Source organism: Diabrotica virgifera, chromosome 5 (assembly GCF_917563875.1).
Source record: "Diabrotica virgifera virgifera chromosome 5, PGI_DIABVI_V3a".
NCBI lineage: Eukaryota > Metazoa > Arthropoda > Insecta > Coleoptera > Chrysomelidae > Diabrotica > Diabrotica virgifera.
This window is the reverse complement of record NC_065447.1, coordinates 49856238-49873425: the sequence shown is the minus strand read 5'-3', so window position 1 is coordinate 49873425 and position 17188 is coordinate 49856238. Positions and strand designations below refer to the sequence as shown.

At 31.7% G+C, this 17188-nt stretch overlaps 1 protein-coding gene across 1 annotated transcript in view; it reads right to left on the bottom strand.

Moving 5' to 3' along the window:
* Positions 1–8588: 8588 nt before the first annotated feature.
* LOC114341431 (ionotropic receptor 25a) overlaps positions 8589–17188 on the bottom strand; it is a 77604-nt gene continuing 69004 nt past the window's right edge. The window contains exons 9-12 of the mRNA XM_050652485.1: positions 14027–14416; positions 13041–13373; positions 9031–9240; positions 8589–8922 (exon numbers count right to left, since the gene is read on the bottom strand). Of these exons, the coding sequence (XP_050508442.1) occupies positions 8772–8922; positions 9031–9240; positions 13041–13373; positions 14027–14416 (1084 nt within the window). The 3' untranslated portion in view covers positions 8589–8771. The remainder of the gene's footprint in view (positions 8923–9030; positions 9241–13040; positions 13374–14026; positions 14417–17188) is intronic.

The following is a 17188-nucleotide window of genomic DNA, read 5'->3' as shown; positions in this document are numbered from 1 at the left end:
GCTTACCACATTTGAAAGTTCAAGTCAAATTCAATTGGTTTTGATTACTTTCATTGCTAAAAATTAATTTTTTTATTGTTAAACAAAGCTATAAAAACATAGTGATTGAATGATGTGTTCAATGCATTTCCCATTTGAAATCGAACGAGTAGGCGCGCATACAGACATATTATACGTAGATTACGTACATTAAAACGCATGCATTGGGCACGGGAAACACGTGTTTATGGCTTTGTTTAACAAATAAAAACTTAATTTTTAGCAATGCAAATAATCAAAACCGATAGAATTTGACTTGAACTTTCAAATGCAGTAATCAAAATTGCTATTTTATTTTTTAATCAAAAATTATTCGGGTTCAAAAATTGCACCTTTTCGATTTTTTGAAAGTTCAACCGTGTTTATCTCTAAAACTATGCATTCTACGAAAAAACTTGTAAGACCATTTTTTTCTGAGAATCATCCAAAAAATACAAAAACATGTTTTGTTTTGCGAAAAATCGCTGTTATGTAATTCCTCCAGTTCTTTGTTATCAAGACAAACTTATCGACATCCGGATCAACTGTTACCCAAAAAATTCGTGTTCTACGGGTCAAAATAAATAAAAAAACTTAAGTAAGTCCATCTGAATTAAGGAGGCCGTTGTACCCCCCTGGCGACAGGACTATAAACAGTAGATATATTTATAACGAATCCTATCAGTGACATTAGATATAAGAATAAGAAAAAAGTATTGTATTTTTGTAAAATATTCTTCTTAATAGCCCAAGCGTTTGAAGATGTTTTTATTTTTAATATTTAAACTTTGTATTTTTATGTGATTTCACTTTTATTATTTATTTTATGCTTTGTACATAGACTTTTATTAGCCATTTTATGTATACTTTTTTACCATAAATATATTAAGTACTCGGTAGTATTGTTCTCTGTTTTGTATATAAAGTAAACAAAATAGAATTACATCTTTGTTTTATTACCTATATTGTTAAGAAATCTAAACATTATTATTTCGGAAAGAACTGAACGCTAAAATAACTGTACCGGGTGTCCCAATAAGAATGGCTCTCGGCCATATCTCAGGAACCGTTTACAGTAGAGCTTTGAAATAAAAAATTTTATAACAAAAGTTGCCTCAGGAAAAGCCTGGAAATTATTTTCATAATTGTGGGTCCACCGCTAGAGGGCGTAATTGAATATCAAAAATAAAAAAATCTAAATTTTACAGAATTTTCCTAATGAAGGGGCACTGGAAATCCGATTATTGTATTCTTCATCAAATTCTGCGCATATTTTATTTAACAAGTGTAACTCTACCTTTGCAAATAAGAGGTGGGGGTGAGTGGGAACCTTGTTATGAAAAAATGGCTGTAAGTCCGGTTCTGCTAAATCAAATTTTGAAAACTGGGTCTTGTTGAAGACAGATCTTTTTCTTCAATGTAAGCGTGATAATTTTGAACCATCCTAATAAGTAATAAGCCAGCTGGGAGGCGTTATTTAATTTTTTTCAGAAATCTAGTTTTCTTTGGAAAATATTAAATACAAGTACGCATTTTTAATCATACTTTATAAAATTAGATTAAATTAGCAATAGAATAGCGAAAACCGCATGTCGATATATTTTTTCTATCTCAAGATATCTCGAGAAACGTGTAAATTTTATACATAACTGTTACTATCACCGGTAAACTAAGTTAATGAAAAATAGTGTGCTGTGGAAAAAAACAAAATAACATTTTCCAGATGTCAACGTATAAAAATATAATTAATTAAAACAACAATATAAAGAGAAACAATACTATTAAAATTAAATATAACGCAGAACAAAAAGAACTACTTAGTGACGACCTAAATATTCAAATTGTTGCCCATCATACACTACTCTAGAATACATTATCCAGAGAATACTAAACGCCATTCAAAGCATATCGAGAGCAGAAATTGAGACTGCTGTTCAATCTACTCTTGAAAGAGTAAATGTTTGCAACGAAAATGATGGGCAAAAATTTGAACGTTTATGTCATCACTAAATAGTTGTTTTTATTTCTTTGTAATAGGGCTTTTCAACGCTTCTCATTTGTTTCGAGCCTCTGTCATATGCCGTATAATCAGTGTATAATATTAATATACGAGATATGAACGAGGCTCGAAACAAATGAGAAGCGTTGAAAAGACGTAATATACGTTGACAGCTGGAAAATGTTTCTTTGTTGTTTCCATAGCACACTACTTTTAATGAATTTCGTTTACCGGTGACAGTAACAGTTATGTTTTTAAATTTACACGTTTTGTAAGACATCTCGAGATAGAAAAAAGGTATTAACATTCGGTTTTCGCTATTCTGTTGCTAATTTTCTCTAATTTTGTAATATGGTATTAAAAATGCATGTTTGTATTTAATATTTTCCAAGGAACACTAGATTTCTGAAAAAAATTAAATAACGCCTTCTAGCTGGCATATTACTCAGTAAGTTGGTTCGAAATCATAACTTTTACATTGACAAAAAAGATCTGTCTTCAACAAGACCAAGTTTGCAAAATTTGATTAAGCAGAACCGGACTCACAGCCAGTTTTTCATAACAAGGTTCCCACTCACCCCCACCTCTTATTTCCAAAGGTAGACCTAAACTTGTCAAATAAAATATGCGTAGAATTTTATGAAGAATACGACGATCGGATTTCCAGTGCCCCTTCATTAGGAAAATTTTGTAAAATTTAGATTTTTTAATTTTTGATATTTAATTACGCCCTCTAGCGGTGGTTCCACAATTATGAAAATAATTTCCAGGCTTTTCCTGAGGCCACTTTTGTTATAAAAATTTTTATTTCAAAGCTCTACTATAAACGGTTCCTGAGATATGGCCGAGAGCCATTCTTATTGGGACACCCGGTACACTGTACCTACTACGCAAAAGACGTTGAAAGGCCGGGACTAACACAGAGAAGCCACAATAATAATTTGAGAAGATAAAAATGCGAGGAATTAGACATGTATGTATACTCTCGTCATTATTATTTAACCTGTACTCAAAGGAGACATTTTTACAAGTTCAGAACAAAAATTTAAGTGTAACAATCCAGAAAAATTTTTCACTAACAGATCTTGATTTAACTCTATGATCAGGGACGCTTTATCCATTAGGCAATATAGGCAGTTGCCTAGGGCGGCAAAAATACTGTACAAAAATATTTGTATATAAAAATGATGGATCTTGCTTCCGTCATTAAACAGTATGTCAAATTACTTTACTGCAAGGAAGCCACAAAATTGTACCCAAATAAAACATATAAAGAAATAAGAAAGAGAAAAAGAAAAATTCAATTTGACGAGGGGGGCGATGATGAACTAAACTTTTCAGCTAGTGACGAGATGAAAATCCACACATTCTATATTATAATCGACACTCTGATAAGAGACCTGAATAGACGTCTGGAATCTTATCGACTTATTTATCAACGTTTTCGTGTTTTTAACAGATTTACCAAAATAAAGCAATGAAGAAATTATCAAGGAAGCTGAAAATCTGATACAAAATAAAGACGACTAAGATACATCATTCATACATGAATGCATTCACGTAAAGGTTAATTTATTTAAAGGATCAATATTTAAAGAAGTTTTAATGCAGTAAATGAAGGTGGATAGAGCTATTACCTCCGATTTCGTTGAACCTCCATCGATTTGCATGAAAATTGGTGAGTGCTTAGAGGATATCTCAAAGAACAAAGTTGGCATGGTGTCAACTTGCGTTTTTACCCTGAGGGTGGATACCACCCCTTTCTCAGGGGTAAAAATTATTTTATTAAAAATATCCGCAGTACTCGATAGAGGGACAAATTCTAAGCAAAATTTGTTACATAAAGTTATTAAAATAAATCAAAACTGTTTGAGTTATTAAAGATCAAAGATTTTAATTTTTCGTGAGAAAATGCATGTTTTTAACCGCTTTTTCATTAATAACTCAAAACCTATAAGATTTTACAAAAAAGTTATTATTACCAAAATTAAAGCTAATAAAAACGAAATAAACTCCTTACTGGAATAACCTTTTAATGTTAACTAAAAAGTGAGTTATAGGTAATTGAATGTATATTTTTTTCGGCGAGTACCCATATCTAAGTATTCAAGCTTAAATAACGGGAACATGATTAAAATTTTTGCACCAAATATTTTTCAAAATTTATCTATTAAAAATTTTTCCTCCGTTTAATTCCATTTGAAAGTTAATTTTAATGGCTATTAAACCACGTTGAATTTAATCTTTTAAGCCCCTTACTTTTTTAAAAATAAAAGGTTAAATGGCCCCGGTTACATGGTTCTCGCAGCAAAATTTAAGCTTTAAACGTTTCTCTCTCGGTTATTTTTTACCCTACAGCAGCGTTTCCCAACCGGTGGGTCGCGACCCACTAGTGGGTCGCGGGCGGCTTTAAGGTGGGTCGCGGCGTGGCTCTTACAGTAGCTGAGTAGCGTGCAGTGACCGTGCTCCTTATTTTTTTCTATCATAATGAGTGAGGGATGGGTCGCAAATATGAAAAAACATCAGAAGGTGGGTCGCCAGACATAAAAGGTTGGGAACCACTGCCCTACAGAAATAGTAAAAAGGTAAAATATTTGATAAAGAAAACACTAAAATTTGGTTATACATGTACATCACTTTTTACGTATATTGAGTATTTTAAGAGTTATCATCAAAAGAAAATGAAAATTACCATACCTAATTTTAAAAATTCTGATTTTTTAAATCATATCTGTTTTTCAAAAATACTTATTCTAATCCGGTCAAAATTGTTGAAATCCTTCCTTATGCTAATATAAACAAATTCGTCTAAGGATTACTATAAATTTTAATTTTTGTGAAAATGGCGTAGGTATCTTTTTTCATTTTTCACTTTTTCCTAAAAAGTTCTACAGGGTTCTCTTATTTTCATCATAACTTGCTTAAATGTGATGCTAGTAACTTCTACTGGAACTCATTTGATAGGTACTTCGAAGTACTTTGACAAGTACTTAGCAGATATATTTAATAAAATGCATCATTTTCCCAGTGAGGAGTGTATTCAGCTTTTTATTATCTTCAATTTTGGTAATATGTAATAACTTTTTTTAAAAGCTTATAGTTTTTGAGTTATACTTGAAAAACAGCTTTAAAACATGCATATTTTATGAAAAAATAAAATCTTTGATCTTTAATAACTCAAAAAGTATTGGTTTATATTAATAACTTTATAGATATAACAAATTTTGCTAAGAATTTGTCTCTCTATCGATTTATGGTATTATTTAAAAAATAATAATTTTCACCCCCGAGAAGGGGTTCTATCTACCACCACGGTAAAAGCGCAAGTTGGTGTCATGTCAACTTTGTTCCTTGAGGTATCCTCTAACTACTCACCAGTTTTTATGAAAATCGATGGAGGTTCAACGATATCGGAGGTGAAAACCTTCAGTGACTGCAAGTGGATTGAAAGATATTTTCCCTAATTTTGACATTGCTTTGCACATTTATTTGTGCATCCCAGTTGCCAACGTGTCCGCTGAAAGCTCATTTTCGAAAATGTCAAGAATTAAAAATAATGTCCCATCAAGTATGACGCAAGAACGTGTTAACCATTTGTCGATTTTGTCAAAAAAAATTTTTTTTTGAAAAGTCTTTTTTTGAAAAGAAGTCTCTGATGTGATCGAACTGGAATGGCAATTTTTTCTGTTATACGTAGTTATATAAACATCGTAGTTTAGATCCATTTTTAATGTATTTTTATTTAAATAAAAATTTCTGCAAATTTTTTTCGCAAAAATGGTGCATGTTTGAAGGGTGGCTACTAGAGAATTGCCTAGGGCGTCAATTGACCTAAACACGACCCTGTCTATGATATAGCATGATAAAATGCTATATGAACTAAACATCTTAGAAATGAAGAAGTTTTAAATAAATTTCTTCAACCAATACCTAATAGGTAACCAATAGTAGGAAATATAGAAGGAAAGCAAGGTTTTTGCAGACTACAACTAACCTGGTTACGTAACATCAAGTATTACACAGGGATACACGATACACCTCCAAACAGTAGAAGAATAATTATTTCACGCAGCAGTCGATAGAGAAAGGTATCAGGAACTTGTAAACATTATGACGGACACCGCACCTAAAGAAAAAGAAGACCTCCATCCAAACCATAATAATCAAAGCACAGGATAGAGATGAATTTGCAGAAGTCATCGAAAATACTCATAAGAGACGGCACCTAAACAAAAAGAATACAAGTGAATTGAGATGGCAATTAGAAACTCGACTGAGGCTGAGCTCTAAGCTATCACCAGTAGAGTAACAGGTGGCGTGTAGTGAACGGTCTTCAGATATGATGGTTAGCTGAGAATATTAGTGCAGTCACTGAAGGTTTTCACCTCCGCCTCCGATTTCGTTGAACCTCCATCGATTTTTATGAAAATTGGTGAGTAGTTAGAGGATACCTCAAGGAACAAAGGTGACATGATGCCAACTTGCGCTTTTACCCTGGGGATGGATGCCACCCCTTCTCGGGGGTGAAAATTATTTCATTAAAAATAATACCATAAATCGATAGAGGGACAAATTCTAAGCAAAATTTGTTACATAAAGTTATTAATATAAATCAATACTTTTTGAGTTATTAAAGATCAAAAATTTTATTTTTTCGTAAAAATATGCATGTTTTATAGCTGTTTTTCACGTATAACTCAAAAACTATAAGCTTTTACACAAAAGTTATTATTACCAAAATTAAAGATAATAAAAAATTTAATACACTTCTCATTTAAAGAACTACACTAATGTTAATTCAAAGTATGGGTAATTGAAGGTATATTTTTTTCGACGAGGACGCAAATCTAAGTATTCAAGCTTAAATAACGGGAAAACAATGCATTTCAACAAAATATAATTAAATAAATCAGAATTTTTCAGATTATCATAATTTTCATTTTCTTTTAATAATAACTCCAAAAATACTCAATATACGAAAAAAATGATATATAATCAAATTTTAGTTTTTTCTGTATCAAATATTTTACCTGTTTGACTATTTCTGTAGGGTATAAAAATAACCGAGATAGAAACGTTTTAAGCTTAAATTTTGCCTGCGAGAACCATGTAACCGGACAATTTAACCTTTTATTTTTAAAAAAGTAAGGGGTTTAAAAAATTAAATTCAACGTGGTTTAAAAGCCATTAGTTTTAGCTTTCAAATGGCTTTTAGGCGAATCTCATGTTTCAAAATTAACGGAGTTATTTAAAAAAAAAAACAACATTTTTTCGGAAAATTTTTTAAAAGATAACTGTTGAAAAATTTTTGAAGCATAAATCTTAATGCTATCAACTTGTTCGTGGGTTCATCTGATAGATATTTTTAAATACTTTGACAAATGTTTAATAAGTTTGTGTTGTAAAATGCATAATTTTCCCGTTATTTAAGCTTGAATACTTAGATTTGGGTAGTCGCCGAAAGAACCGGTTTTTGTTTTTGTTTTTGTCTTTGGTTTTGTATCATATTTACTGTATATTGACGATTTATCTACTTTTAGTAAATTGTAGTTGTTATTTATGTTATTTGTTGTTGATATTATTTTTCTTTTGACTGTATGTAAGCTTTGGCCATAAAATTGTAAAATTTTTCAGTGACAATAAAGCATATTTCTATTCTATTCTATTGAAATATACATTCAATTACCTATAACTCACTTTTAGTTAACACTAAACGGTTTTTCTAGTAAGGAATTTATTTCATTTTTTATTATCTTCAATTTTGGTAATAATAACTTTTTTGTAAAAACTTATAGGCTTTGAATTATTTATAAAAAATCGGTTAAAACATGCATTTTTTTCAGGAAAAATTAAAATCTTTAATCTTTAATAACTCAAAAAGTTATGACTAATTTCAATAACTTTATATAACAAATTTTGCTAAGAGTTAGTCCCTCTATCGAATTAAGGGTTTTTTTTAATAAAATAATTTTCCCCCCGAGAAGGGGTGGCATCCGCCCCCAAGGTAAAAGCGCAAGTTGGTACCATGTCACCTTTGTTACTTGAGATATCCACTAACCATTCACCAATTTTCATCCAAATCGATGGAGGTTCAACGAAATCGGAGGTAATAGCTCGTATCCACCTTCAGTGACTCCACTATATATGGAATACGTAATCCCAGACCAAGCAGTGGTAACAATGAAAGGTATAAATCACCCAGACGATCGATATGTGGGATTTTTAAGTTTGGAGCCAATTTTATGCCTGGTTGCACCAACAGATCTTAAGCTCCAGCTTAGCCAAGCTCTACTTATAGATAGGGCCTCCTTGAGTATCACTTACGTTGCATCCTAATTTTAGATTCTTACCTTATTATCAATTATATCTATTATGATATTATGGTATTCTTATTGTAATATATTATAATTATATTATATTAATTCTTATGATATTCTCGACTTAAGCTTTAGATGTGTTGGTGCAACCGGGCATTAATGATATATGGTTTCAGCAAGACGGAGCTCCAACTCATTTTGGTGTAAATTTTCGAAGTTATGTAGGTAAATTAAAATAAATAATAAAATACATGGAAGGTTCACAAAAGAATATCACTCATCTTTATTGCTACATCGATTATAACACCAAAATGCTACACTGTAAAATAAAACTGTAAATTTTCATAAAAATTGACGTGCATAAAACCTCGACGTGGTACAAACAACGACTGCTTAAAACAGCATTTCAATGTGCAAGTACACAAGATCTTATGGATTTAAAACCTATTTCTGGGAAACATCGAATTTTTAGGTTGAGCACCTGGTTTATCCAATGATTTCGTTTTGGCAAATGGCAGCTCACCAGCAAAATTTGTCGTTTTGTTTGGTGGTGGTGCTTCTTGAACATCGAGAATTTTACCACCCTTTCTGAAAAAATAATATAAAATATAGTTAAAATGAAACATAAATAATAGTATTCAGTTTTTAGTATCAAATCAGTATATCCACTTTTATTAATTTGTGCTTTCTGTTTACCTGTATTTGTACCACCAATATTCGAACGCAAGAGTAATACAAGCTAATCCAATGCCAACAAAAATAACAATAAACACTCCTCCAATATTCTGAATACTTATACCATCCGATTGATCTTCAACTTTTTCGCAATCTTTTTTCTCTGGATGTTTGTTCCACCACTTTTCCTTGAGTCGTTCTAGTTCTCTTCTGTTCAACAACTGCAAAATACTAAAGCAAGAATAATTAATAGAAATAAATCGGACAATATGTGTTATTGTGCTAATTTTATTTTTAAAGTACCGTCAATATTAATCATGGAAAGTGCATGTTCAGTTGTGTCCAAGGTTCTTTACCCGTGTGTCATTAATATCTGACGAGATAAAACACATACTTTTTATCTAGCATCATTGTCTTCCACGCAAGAAACTAAAGACAAACGAGCTACTGCCTGTTATTAAGTAAAGACACATGTTATTTTTATTAACGCTCTAGACTCAGTACATCGAAAAGAGATAGGTACAAAAAAGAAGCTTGGGGGCATTTTTCGATTTAACCTTTAACTACACGCGCTGGCGTATTTTGTACGCCCAATATAAGAATTCCACTGCAAATATATTAAAAAATTTAATTTTTGACCTTGTTTATCTATCTAACCTATCACTGGAATGTGATTTACAGTTGATTTTAGTTTAGTTATAATCGGCCTTCTGGGAAGATCAGAATGTACAGTTTATGATGTGTTGTTTCCGGTGGTGGACAATATACGCCACGATTATAGTAATATAAGTAGTAATATAAATACACCTTTCAATTGTATTTTAGTCATTATGGCACAAAATATATTTTTCTTTATAAACAATGGAACCAGATTCCAGTTATAAATCCCAATTGGCTTACTGAGAAGGAACTCCCAAGTATTCGCTGATGCTGAATAAGGTTTATAAAAAACAACTAAGTGTATTTTTTCAAAAAAAAAATTAACAAATCCGCTGTTTTTAAGTGTATTTTTTTGTAGTTGTGTTATAAGTTGATGCGCGGGTAGTTAAAGATTAAGTAAAATTTGTGACGTTTCTGGTTTGTTTACTTGTGTCTATCAGTTTGTTGGATTTTTTGCTGTTGTTTGTCCTCTTTTGCATGTATAAGTTATTTATATTACACAAACAGTTGTTTTCACAACGAATTTTATATTGGAGTTTGAAATTTTATGGTATGTGTAATTTATTTTGTGATTTATTTACATACATCCTCATTCACACTGTTAAGGAATTGTTTTATTTAAGTTTACGCAAAAGAGAAAGAAATTACGAAAAGAAAATATTTTATTAAATTTTTTTATTATGCCTGGAAAAACTATTACCTCATAGGCATTAAAATAATTTATTAAGCTACTTCAAAAATGTGGTTGTAATTGTGCAGCAAAATTTTAAAGCAAAACTAACGTTTCACATTCTATTATTTGAGAACGTCAAATGTTATAAAATAATCCGCGACCGGAGCAGTAGCCACTTTCTGTCACTTGCTGTTGCGTGAAGTAAATTTCCGGCTTATTTCCAGTGACATACAGTACGTAAATCGTTCAGCTGGACGTAGGGAATATACATTGAGAGAATTGTGGCAACTGCGCTAACCTGTGTTAGTTAAAGCTTCTGTTCGAGTACGAGTTTTTGATGCAATAGAGCTGTTAGAACGAATAGAATGAGTGAGTTTTGAAGTAAGGCTGTCCATAAATAAATCAAAAACAAAGTTTATGAATAATGAGTTAATAATTTTACCTTAATTTTTAAAATATTTTTTATTTAAAAACTACATAATTTCAAAACTAAACAGTTTTCCTCATTCCCTTAGGCCAAAAACATGTAGCTACTACATTGTCATATTTTGACGATTATTTGTGTCAGTCGAAATGATTTGTCAATTTTGCGGTTAATGCCCCTTAATGCTAAAAACCATATTGTCATCTAGAGAGCTCAGTTGCCACAATTATCTCAATATAATATGTATGTATTTATGTATCTAAATATATACAATGTATGTTCCCTATGTCCAGCTGAACGATTTACGTACTGTATATATTATCATACAGAGTGTCCTGTTGAGCGAAGTGACGACACCATCTATTTTTTGCTCAGTGCTGTTTCACTCTTTCGCATAGTAAAGCTGCGACAGTAGTCCTTCCCTTCCGTGCCTATACCCCCATTTAGTTTCATGTTAGTTTCTCGATACAATGTGATAGAAAGAGATACCGCAAACTTGTCCAAGAGATCGTGTCGTCAGGAAGCGCGGAAGGTAGGCTCAGTCTATGTTAATATTATATACGTCTATGCTTATTTCGTATGCTTTAAATGATGACCCACGGGTAAAGAACCATAGACTCAACTTTATCAAAGTTTACCAGTGTTGATGTATAAGTAGGAGAAAAACAATAGAATAAGATATTAGAAATCTTGAGAATGTACCTAATAAATCTTTCGCCGTTTGCTAAAACTTTACAAATGTTATTACCACCAGACCTAACTCTATTACTATAATGGTTTGTGGATTAAGGCTAATGTTTTTCAAAGAAGATTCTTGGGGCACCTTAGCACCTTATGCAGAGGTCAAAAGGGTGCGCATGAAATCAAAAATCGGATATTACTAACGATCAAGAAACTCTGAAATAATTAAGCAAAATGGATGTAAGCGTTCGGCAAAAAAGAGATTGCTTACTCACTACTATGCGGACTTCAGGTATCAGTTATCACGTAGGTTTCATTAGCCTCCTCATGGCATACGAGGCTTTATCGAGAGTGACCATCCATTCCTCTGAGCATCTCATGGAACAAAAAAGTAGCTATACCAATTAAACCAACCAGACAAGCGAGAGGAACATTGCAGTCTCGTTCATAAAATCCAGGAAACCATAGAACTGGAATCAATTCAAAGCCGTATTACTGGACACAAAAAGGAAAAATACTTAAAAGTAGTTCATCTAGTCTCAAATACTCTAACAAAGCTCAAAAAGGGACGATAGAGTGAGCTTCAGTGGTATAGAGAAGTTTAAGTAGCATGATGATAAAACAAGGAATTGATCGAAATAAGGATTGTAAGTAGGCCCTGAAGCCCATCCAGGCTTCACAAAAAACAGAATGGGTTGAACGGAAAGGCAAAGAATGGAAAAGAAAAACATGAAGGCAGTTCTGCAAAGGGATCACCAATCTAGCCCCTGTGGTGTGATAATAGCTATTTGTATAACAAGGGAGGAAAGTGCTACTTTTCCTCCCAAGAATGAAGTTTACTGCCCGACGCGCAGCGGAGGTCAGTAATCATTCAAGGGAGGAAAAGACACTTTACTCCCATGTTATACATATGGTTTTTCCACCTTCCTCAAATTACAAGTCATTTTTTCATTTTTACTTAATTTATTTATGTAACTAACCAACAAAATTTATTAGAACTAAAACTAACAAGTAGGTACAGCAGAACTATCAACTGTCAAATATAAGTCAAATTATTAATGTAAACATTGTTAAATCAAAATAACAATTTACTGTTTTTTACCATTCTGCAAAATAATAAGTTTTATAAATAAACGTTAAAATGTATAGATACTTAAGTAATAGAAAATAGATATTGTACAGGGCGTCAATAAGTTATATTTCATGAATGAAATACCATAACGTCACTTTTACTTTTCCTCCCTAGGGAGGAAAAGTACAACTTTGCTTCCTACAATCAAGTCCGGAAAAGTATACTTTCGGTAGAGGTAGGTGGAAAAATAATTATTTTTTTAAAACTTAAAAAGGGTAAACCCTACTTTACTGGGTTTACTTCATTGTACGTTGAACTATTTTTTTGTTATTTAAACGCTAAGAATTTTTGTACCTAATTCTTTGAGATATTCAGCGCTTTAAAATTTAGAGACATATATTCATCTCTGAGTTCCCTAGCCACCGTACTTAGACCCTGTGGACTTTTTCTCATTCTCAAAATTGAAAAACGCTTAGTATGGCATTTTCCACTTATTTTTTTTTATTTATTATTTTACTTACGCTGTGTTAAATTGATCCTTTAATGGTGATCCTTGTTGAACACCAATTGCATATGGCTTTCTAGAAAATTCTTCACCGACAGTAGTAAGGTCACAATTCGTGATTTCAAGGTATCTTATATCAGTAGCATCGCCAAGATAGGCAAATCCTTCACTGGATGATTTGGAACTTCTCACTCGTTCCACAGCTTCGTCCAAGGTATTAGGTAATCCAGCTTCTTTCATCGCTTGCCACATTTTAGTATATTTGTCACTTACGGGATAGTCCCAAACAGCGAGTTTTGATCTTTCAATCTCTGTCAAACTGTCGTTGAGACTCATGTCTTTCCAAATCCTATTAAAAAAAATAACAAATGTTTAAAGTAAACAAAATTAATATGTGATTAATTACTCAACATTATGAATTGAAAAAAGCCATAAATGTATATTGTATTTAAATAGAATTTATTTATCTTATAAATGAGAAGTTTCCCAGTTGTTACTGTATTCATTCTTCTTAGAGTGCCCTCTCCTCAAGTACTTAGGTAAGTTAGGTTCATTCCAACTATTTTTGGTCCCAGAATATGTGATTTAATTTATGACCTGTATTTTTGTTACACCCTGTATAATCTGCGAGAATGTAATTTAAACCATGTATTTGTCGCTACCATGTTGTGGTGTTGGCAGAATTCGGTCATTCTCTTTCACCTGTCGTTCCTTATTCCAAGTCCGAAGCCTACAATCAATCCAGAAACCTTTCCTCTACCTAACTTAGCGTTAAAGTCACCTAAGATAAATGTTAGATCTCGTTATTTGGTAATCCCTTAAGTTTTTCTACATCATTAAGCGTAACACGCTTCTAGCTGTGGCTATATACCATAGGACCTAGTGGACAATAGTCTGTACGTGTAATGGTGTTCGTTAAAATTTGGTTTAGAGTGTTGTTTACTTAAAGAAAATTGATTTTTATATTTTTTAGAAATTTATTTTTAAAATTTATATACTTACTCATAAAATCTTGCCTCAATATTAGCCATTCTCTCAAAATACGTCTGAACAGCAGATCCATTCAAAGGCGCATACTGAATTTTATATTGTTTAGAGAGATCATCAAGAGATTCTATCGGAGTGTCCAATCGTGATACTGTCAGGAAAGCGGCTAAATTAGCAGTGTACGAAGCAATAATAATGAATCCAAACAACCACCAGGTCGCGGCTACCAATCGCCCAGATAAATTTTTGGGTGCTTCCCCGCCTCCTTGTGGTGTTAATGATGTCATGCAAAACCAGAGGCACTCCTTTAAGTTAAATTCTCTCTTTTCTTCGTCGTCCTTGTACTTCTCGCGGTTGTTTTGGTAGCTGTATGGGGACCATCGATCGAATACCCACATTAGGAAACTAAAATTTTAATAATTATTAGAACTAAGAATTGTTTAAACAATCCCAGGAAAGCTGGGAAAAACTCAAAGTTAACATAATTATCGTAGCAACAGAATCACTTGGAGAGAGGAAAGTAACTAATACTAATATATAAAAAAAGAAAACCCCATGATTTAGAGAGGAAGTGAAGATAAAATGTGAAGAAAAGAAGAAAGGCTCAGAGCAAAACAAACACAACATGCATACAACCATAGCCACCTTTACTTAACAAGCCATGAAGTTGAAACTTGGCCACATCTATTGGTAGACCGATTAATTCTGAGAGTTCTCATTTGTTTTTAAATAATTTTCACTGTATTTACAGAGAAACTGAAATATTTTACAATATTTCGTGCTCCAAATTATAAACAACATTAAAAGGTATGTTATTAAGATGATTTTAATTCAATATAATATATTTTTATATAAACTTGCGTGCATATAGAAATCCGTCAACTTAAAAAATTTGTCATTTTTAATGTCTCATATTTCCTAAACCTGTTGGCAGATTTAAGTGGTTTTTTTAATAAGTTATAGGCTAATTCTTTAACAATACCCCTGTAATAATACTGTTGCTAACCAGTTAAAATTTTATGGTGTACAGGGCGTTTATAAAATACTGAAATTAAAACCCAACTATAGACTCCGGTTTTCTTAACATTCTGTTTTTTTGATTAATTCGTTTATATTTAACAACTAGATTTGTTATTTATCAATTCAGAGCGTTTCTAAATAAGTCCGGCAAACTTTAAGGGGAAAGGAACAAAATGCAAAATTTTGACGCCTGTATTTTAAATGTAATCATTTTTTTTCGAATTCTGAAAAAACTAATAAGTATTTTTGAAAAATTTAAACGCAGAATAAAAGAATACTTTATTACCGAGGGCTGAAAGTCCCTTAGAATGAATAAAAAGTTTTTTTTAATGACATATTTGAAACTAAAAATCACACTAAATTTTCTTAGTTTTTCACCCCTGTAAGTTATTAAAATAAACATAGAAGTTTTCAGGGACTTTAGGCCCTCGGTCCTAACGTAATCTTTCACTCTGTGTTTAAATTTTTGAAAAATACTTATTAGTTTTCTCAGGATTCGAAAAAAATGAATCCCGTTTATATTCTTGTTATTGGTTTTTTTTTTGTATAATGAACGTTACTTACAAGGAATTACTTTTAATATTATTTTGTACAAACTTCTAATTAATAATATTTTCTTGTTCGACTCAAAAAATACTATAAATTTTATCAGAATTTGTACTTTAAAATCGTAGTTTCGAAAGCGGTAGTCCGAAAGTCAGACTACCGACGCCATCAATTGCGACGTTGCCTTTTTCTCTTCATGGCTTGTAAAGTAAAGGTGGCTATGATACAACGCTTTTAGCCCGATCAAAGAACACAAAACTTTACGAAAACCTCAAAAAAAATAAAGGAAGGATGAAAATTTGGAAATAGGTAGTTAAAATTGTCTGTTATTAAGTATATAATAAAAAGTTTACAATTCCACATCCGTTCCATTTTACAAAAATTGGGAAATAGGGGGTGAAAAATATTTTCTCAGTAGTGAAAAAATTACATTAAAAATAAGTACGGAATTGGATAAAACACTAATTCTAAGCAACTTTTGTTCTATAGAGTTTTTTCACCAAGTCGAGTTATTTGCGAGTGAATATGTTTATTTTTAACAAAAAAAAACATGTTTTTGGACCGTTTTTCGCAAATAACTCAAAAAGTAAGTATTTTATCAAAAAAATCGAAAAAAATATTCTTAGCAAAAATATAGCTTATAAGAAAGTGAAAAAAAAATGGTGTATGCATGAAGTCTGTAGACCTAGTAGAAGCAGAATTGTAGCTAATGAAAAGTAGGTTCTTCAGTTCTTCTTCGTCAAATTCCAAATCGAATATTTCATCGTGAAATAACCCAAAAACGAAGGACTTTTCGGGTAAAACTGATTACAACATTTTTAAGTTGTTTTAAGGTGTTTAAGTGTTTAAAACAAGGTGTATTTTTGTTTTTTGAAGTTATACTTCTTTACCGGCGATAGAGGGTGAATTTTTATATGTTAAAACCTATCAGCCCGGCGCATGCGCATTATAACTTTGTTCTGATTGGATGTTCAAGTGACATGTCAAAAATTATCCGATATGGCAGCTGTAGGACAGCTGTGGTTTGGAGGTAAAGGTAAAGGTAAACAAATGTATAATATATTAGTTTTATTGTTGTCAGGACAGAAACAAAAAAGTTTATAATATTGTAGTGACTTTTAGATAGTTTTTAAAAGCAACAGGTACGTAATAATTGTTAATGTATCATGGGTATAAACCTACCTATTTGATCTGCCAAAATACATAGTATGTAATACTTTTATTTATATAATTTGATTACCATCAAAATTTCTATCAATATTCACCTAATATATTGTTCTCTTCCTCTATGTTTTGTTGTATTTTTTCAATTCTAAATCATTTCAATTCAAAATTAAAATAATTTGATCAATTTTCAAAATATCAAAAGATCACAAGTTTAATCCGTTTAGTTAGTCGATCTTCGTAAATAATGACACATAGTGTCCGTGGCTAAGCGTTGAAGGCGAATGAATTCCAATACCAACCGCGCTTATCAGCGCTGGTTCGAGTCACAAGAGAAATTTTCTTTTTTGTTTTTTTAATACATTTTATGATTGTAAGTATATTTATTATATAATTGTATTTTCAGAAAATACGTATTTAGTTAAAAAAATTTTCGACAATTAATGT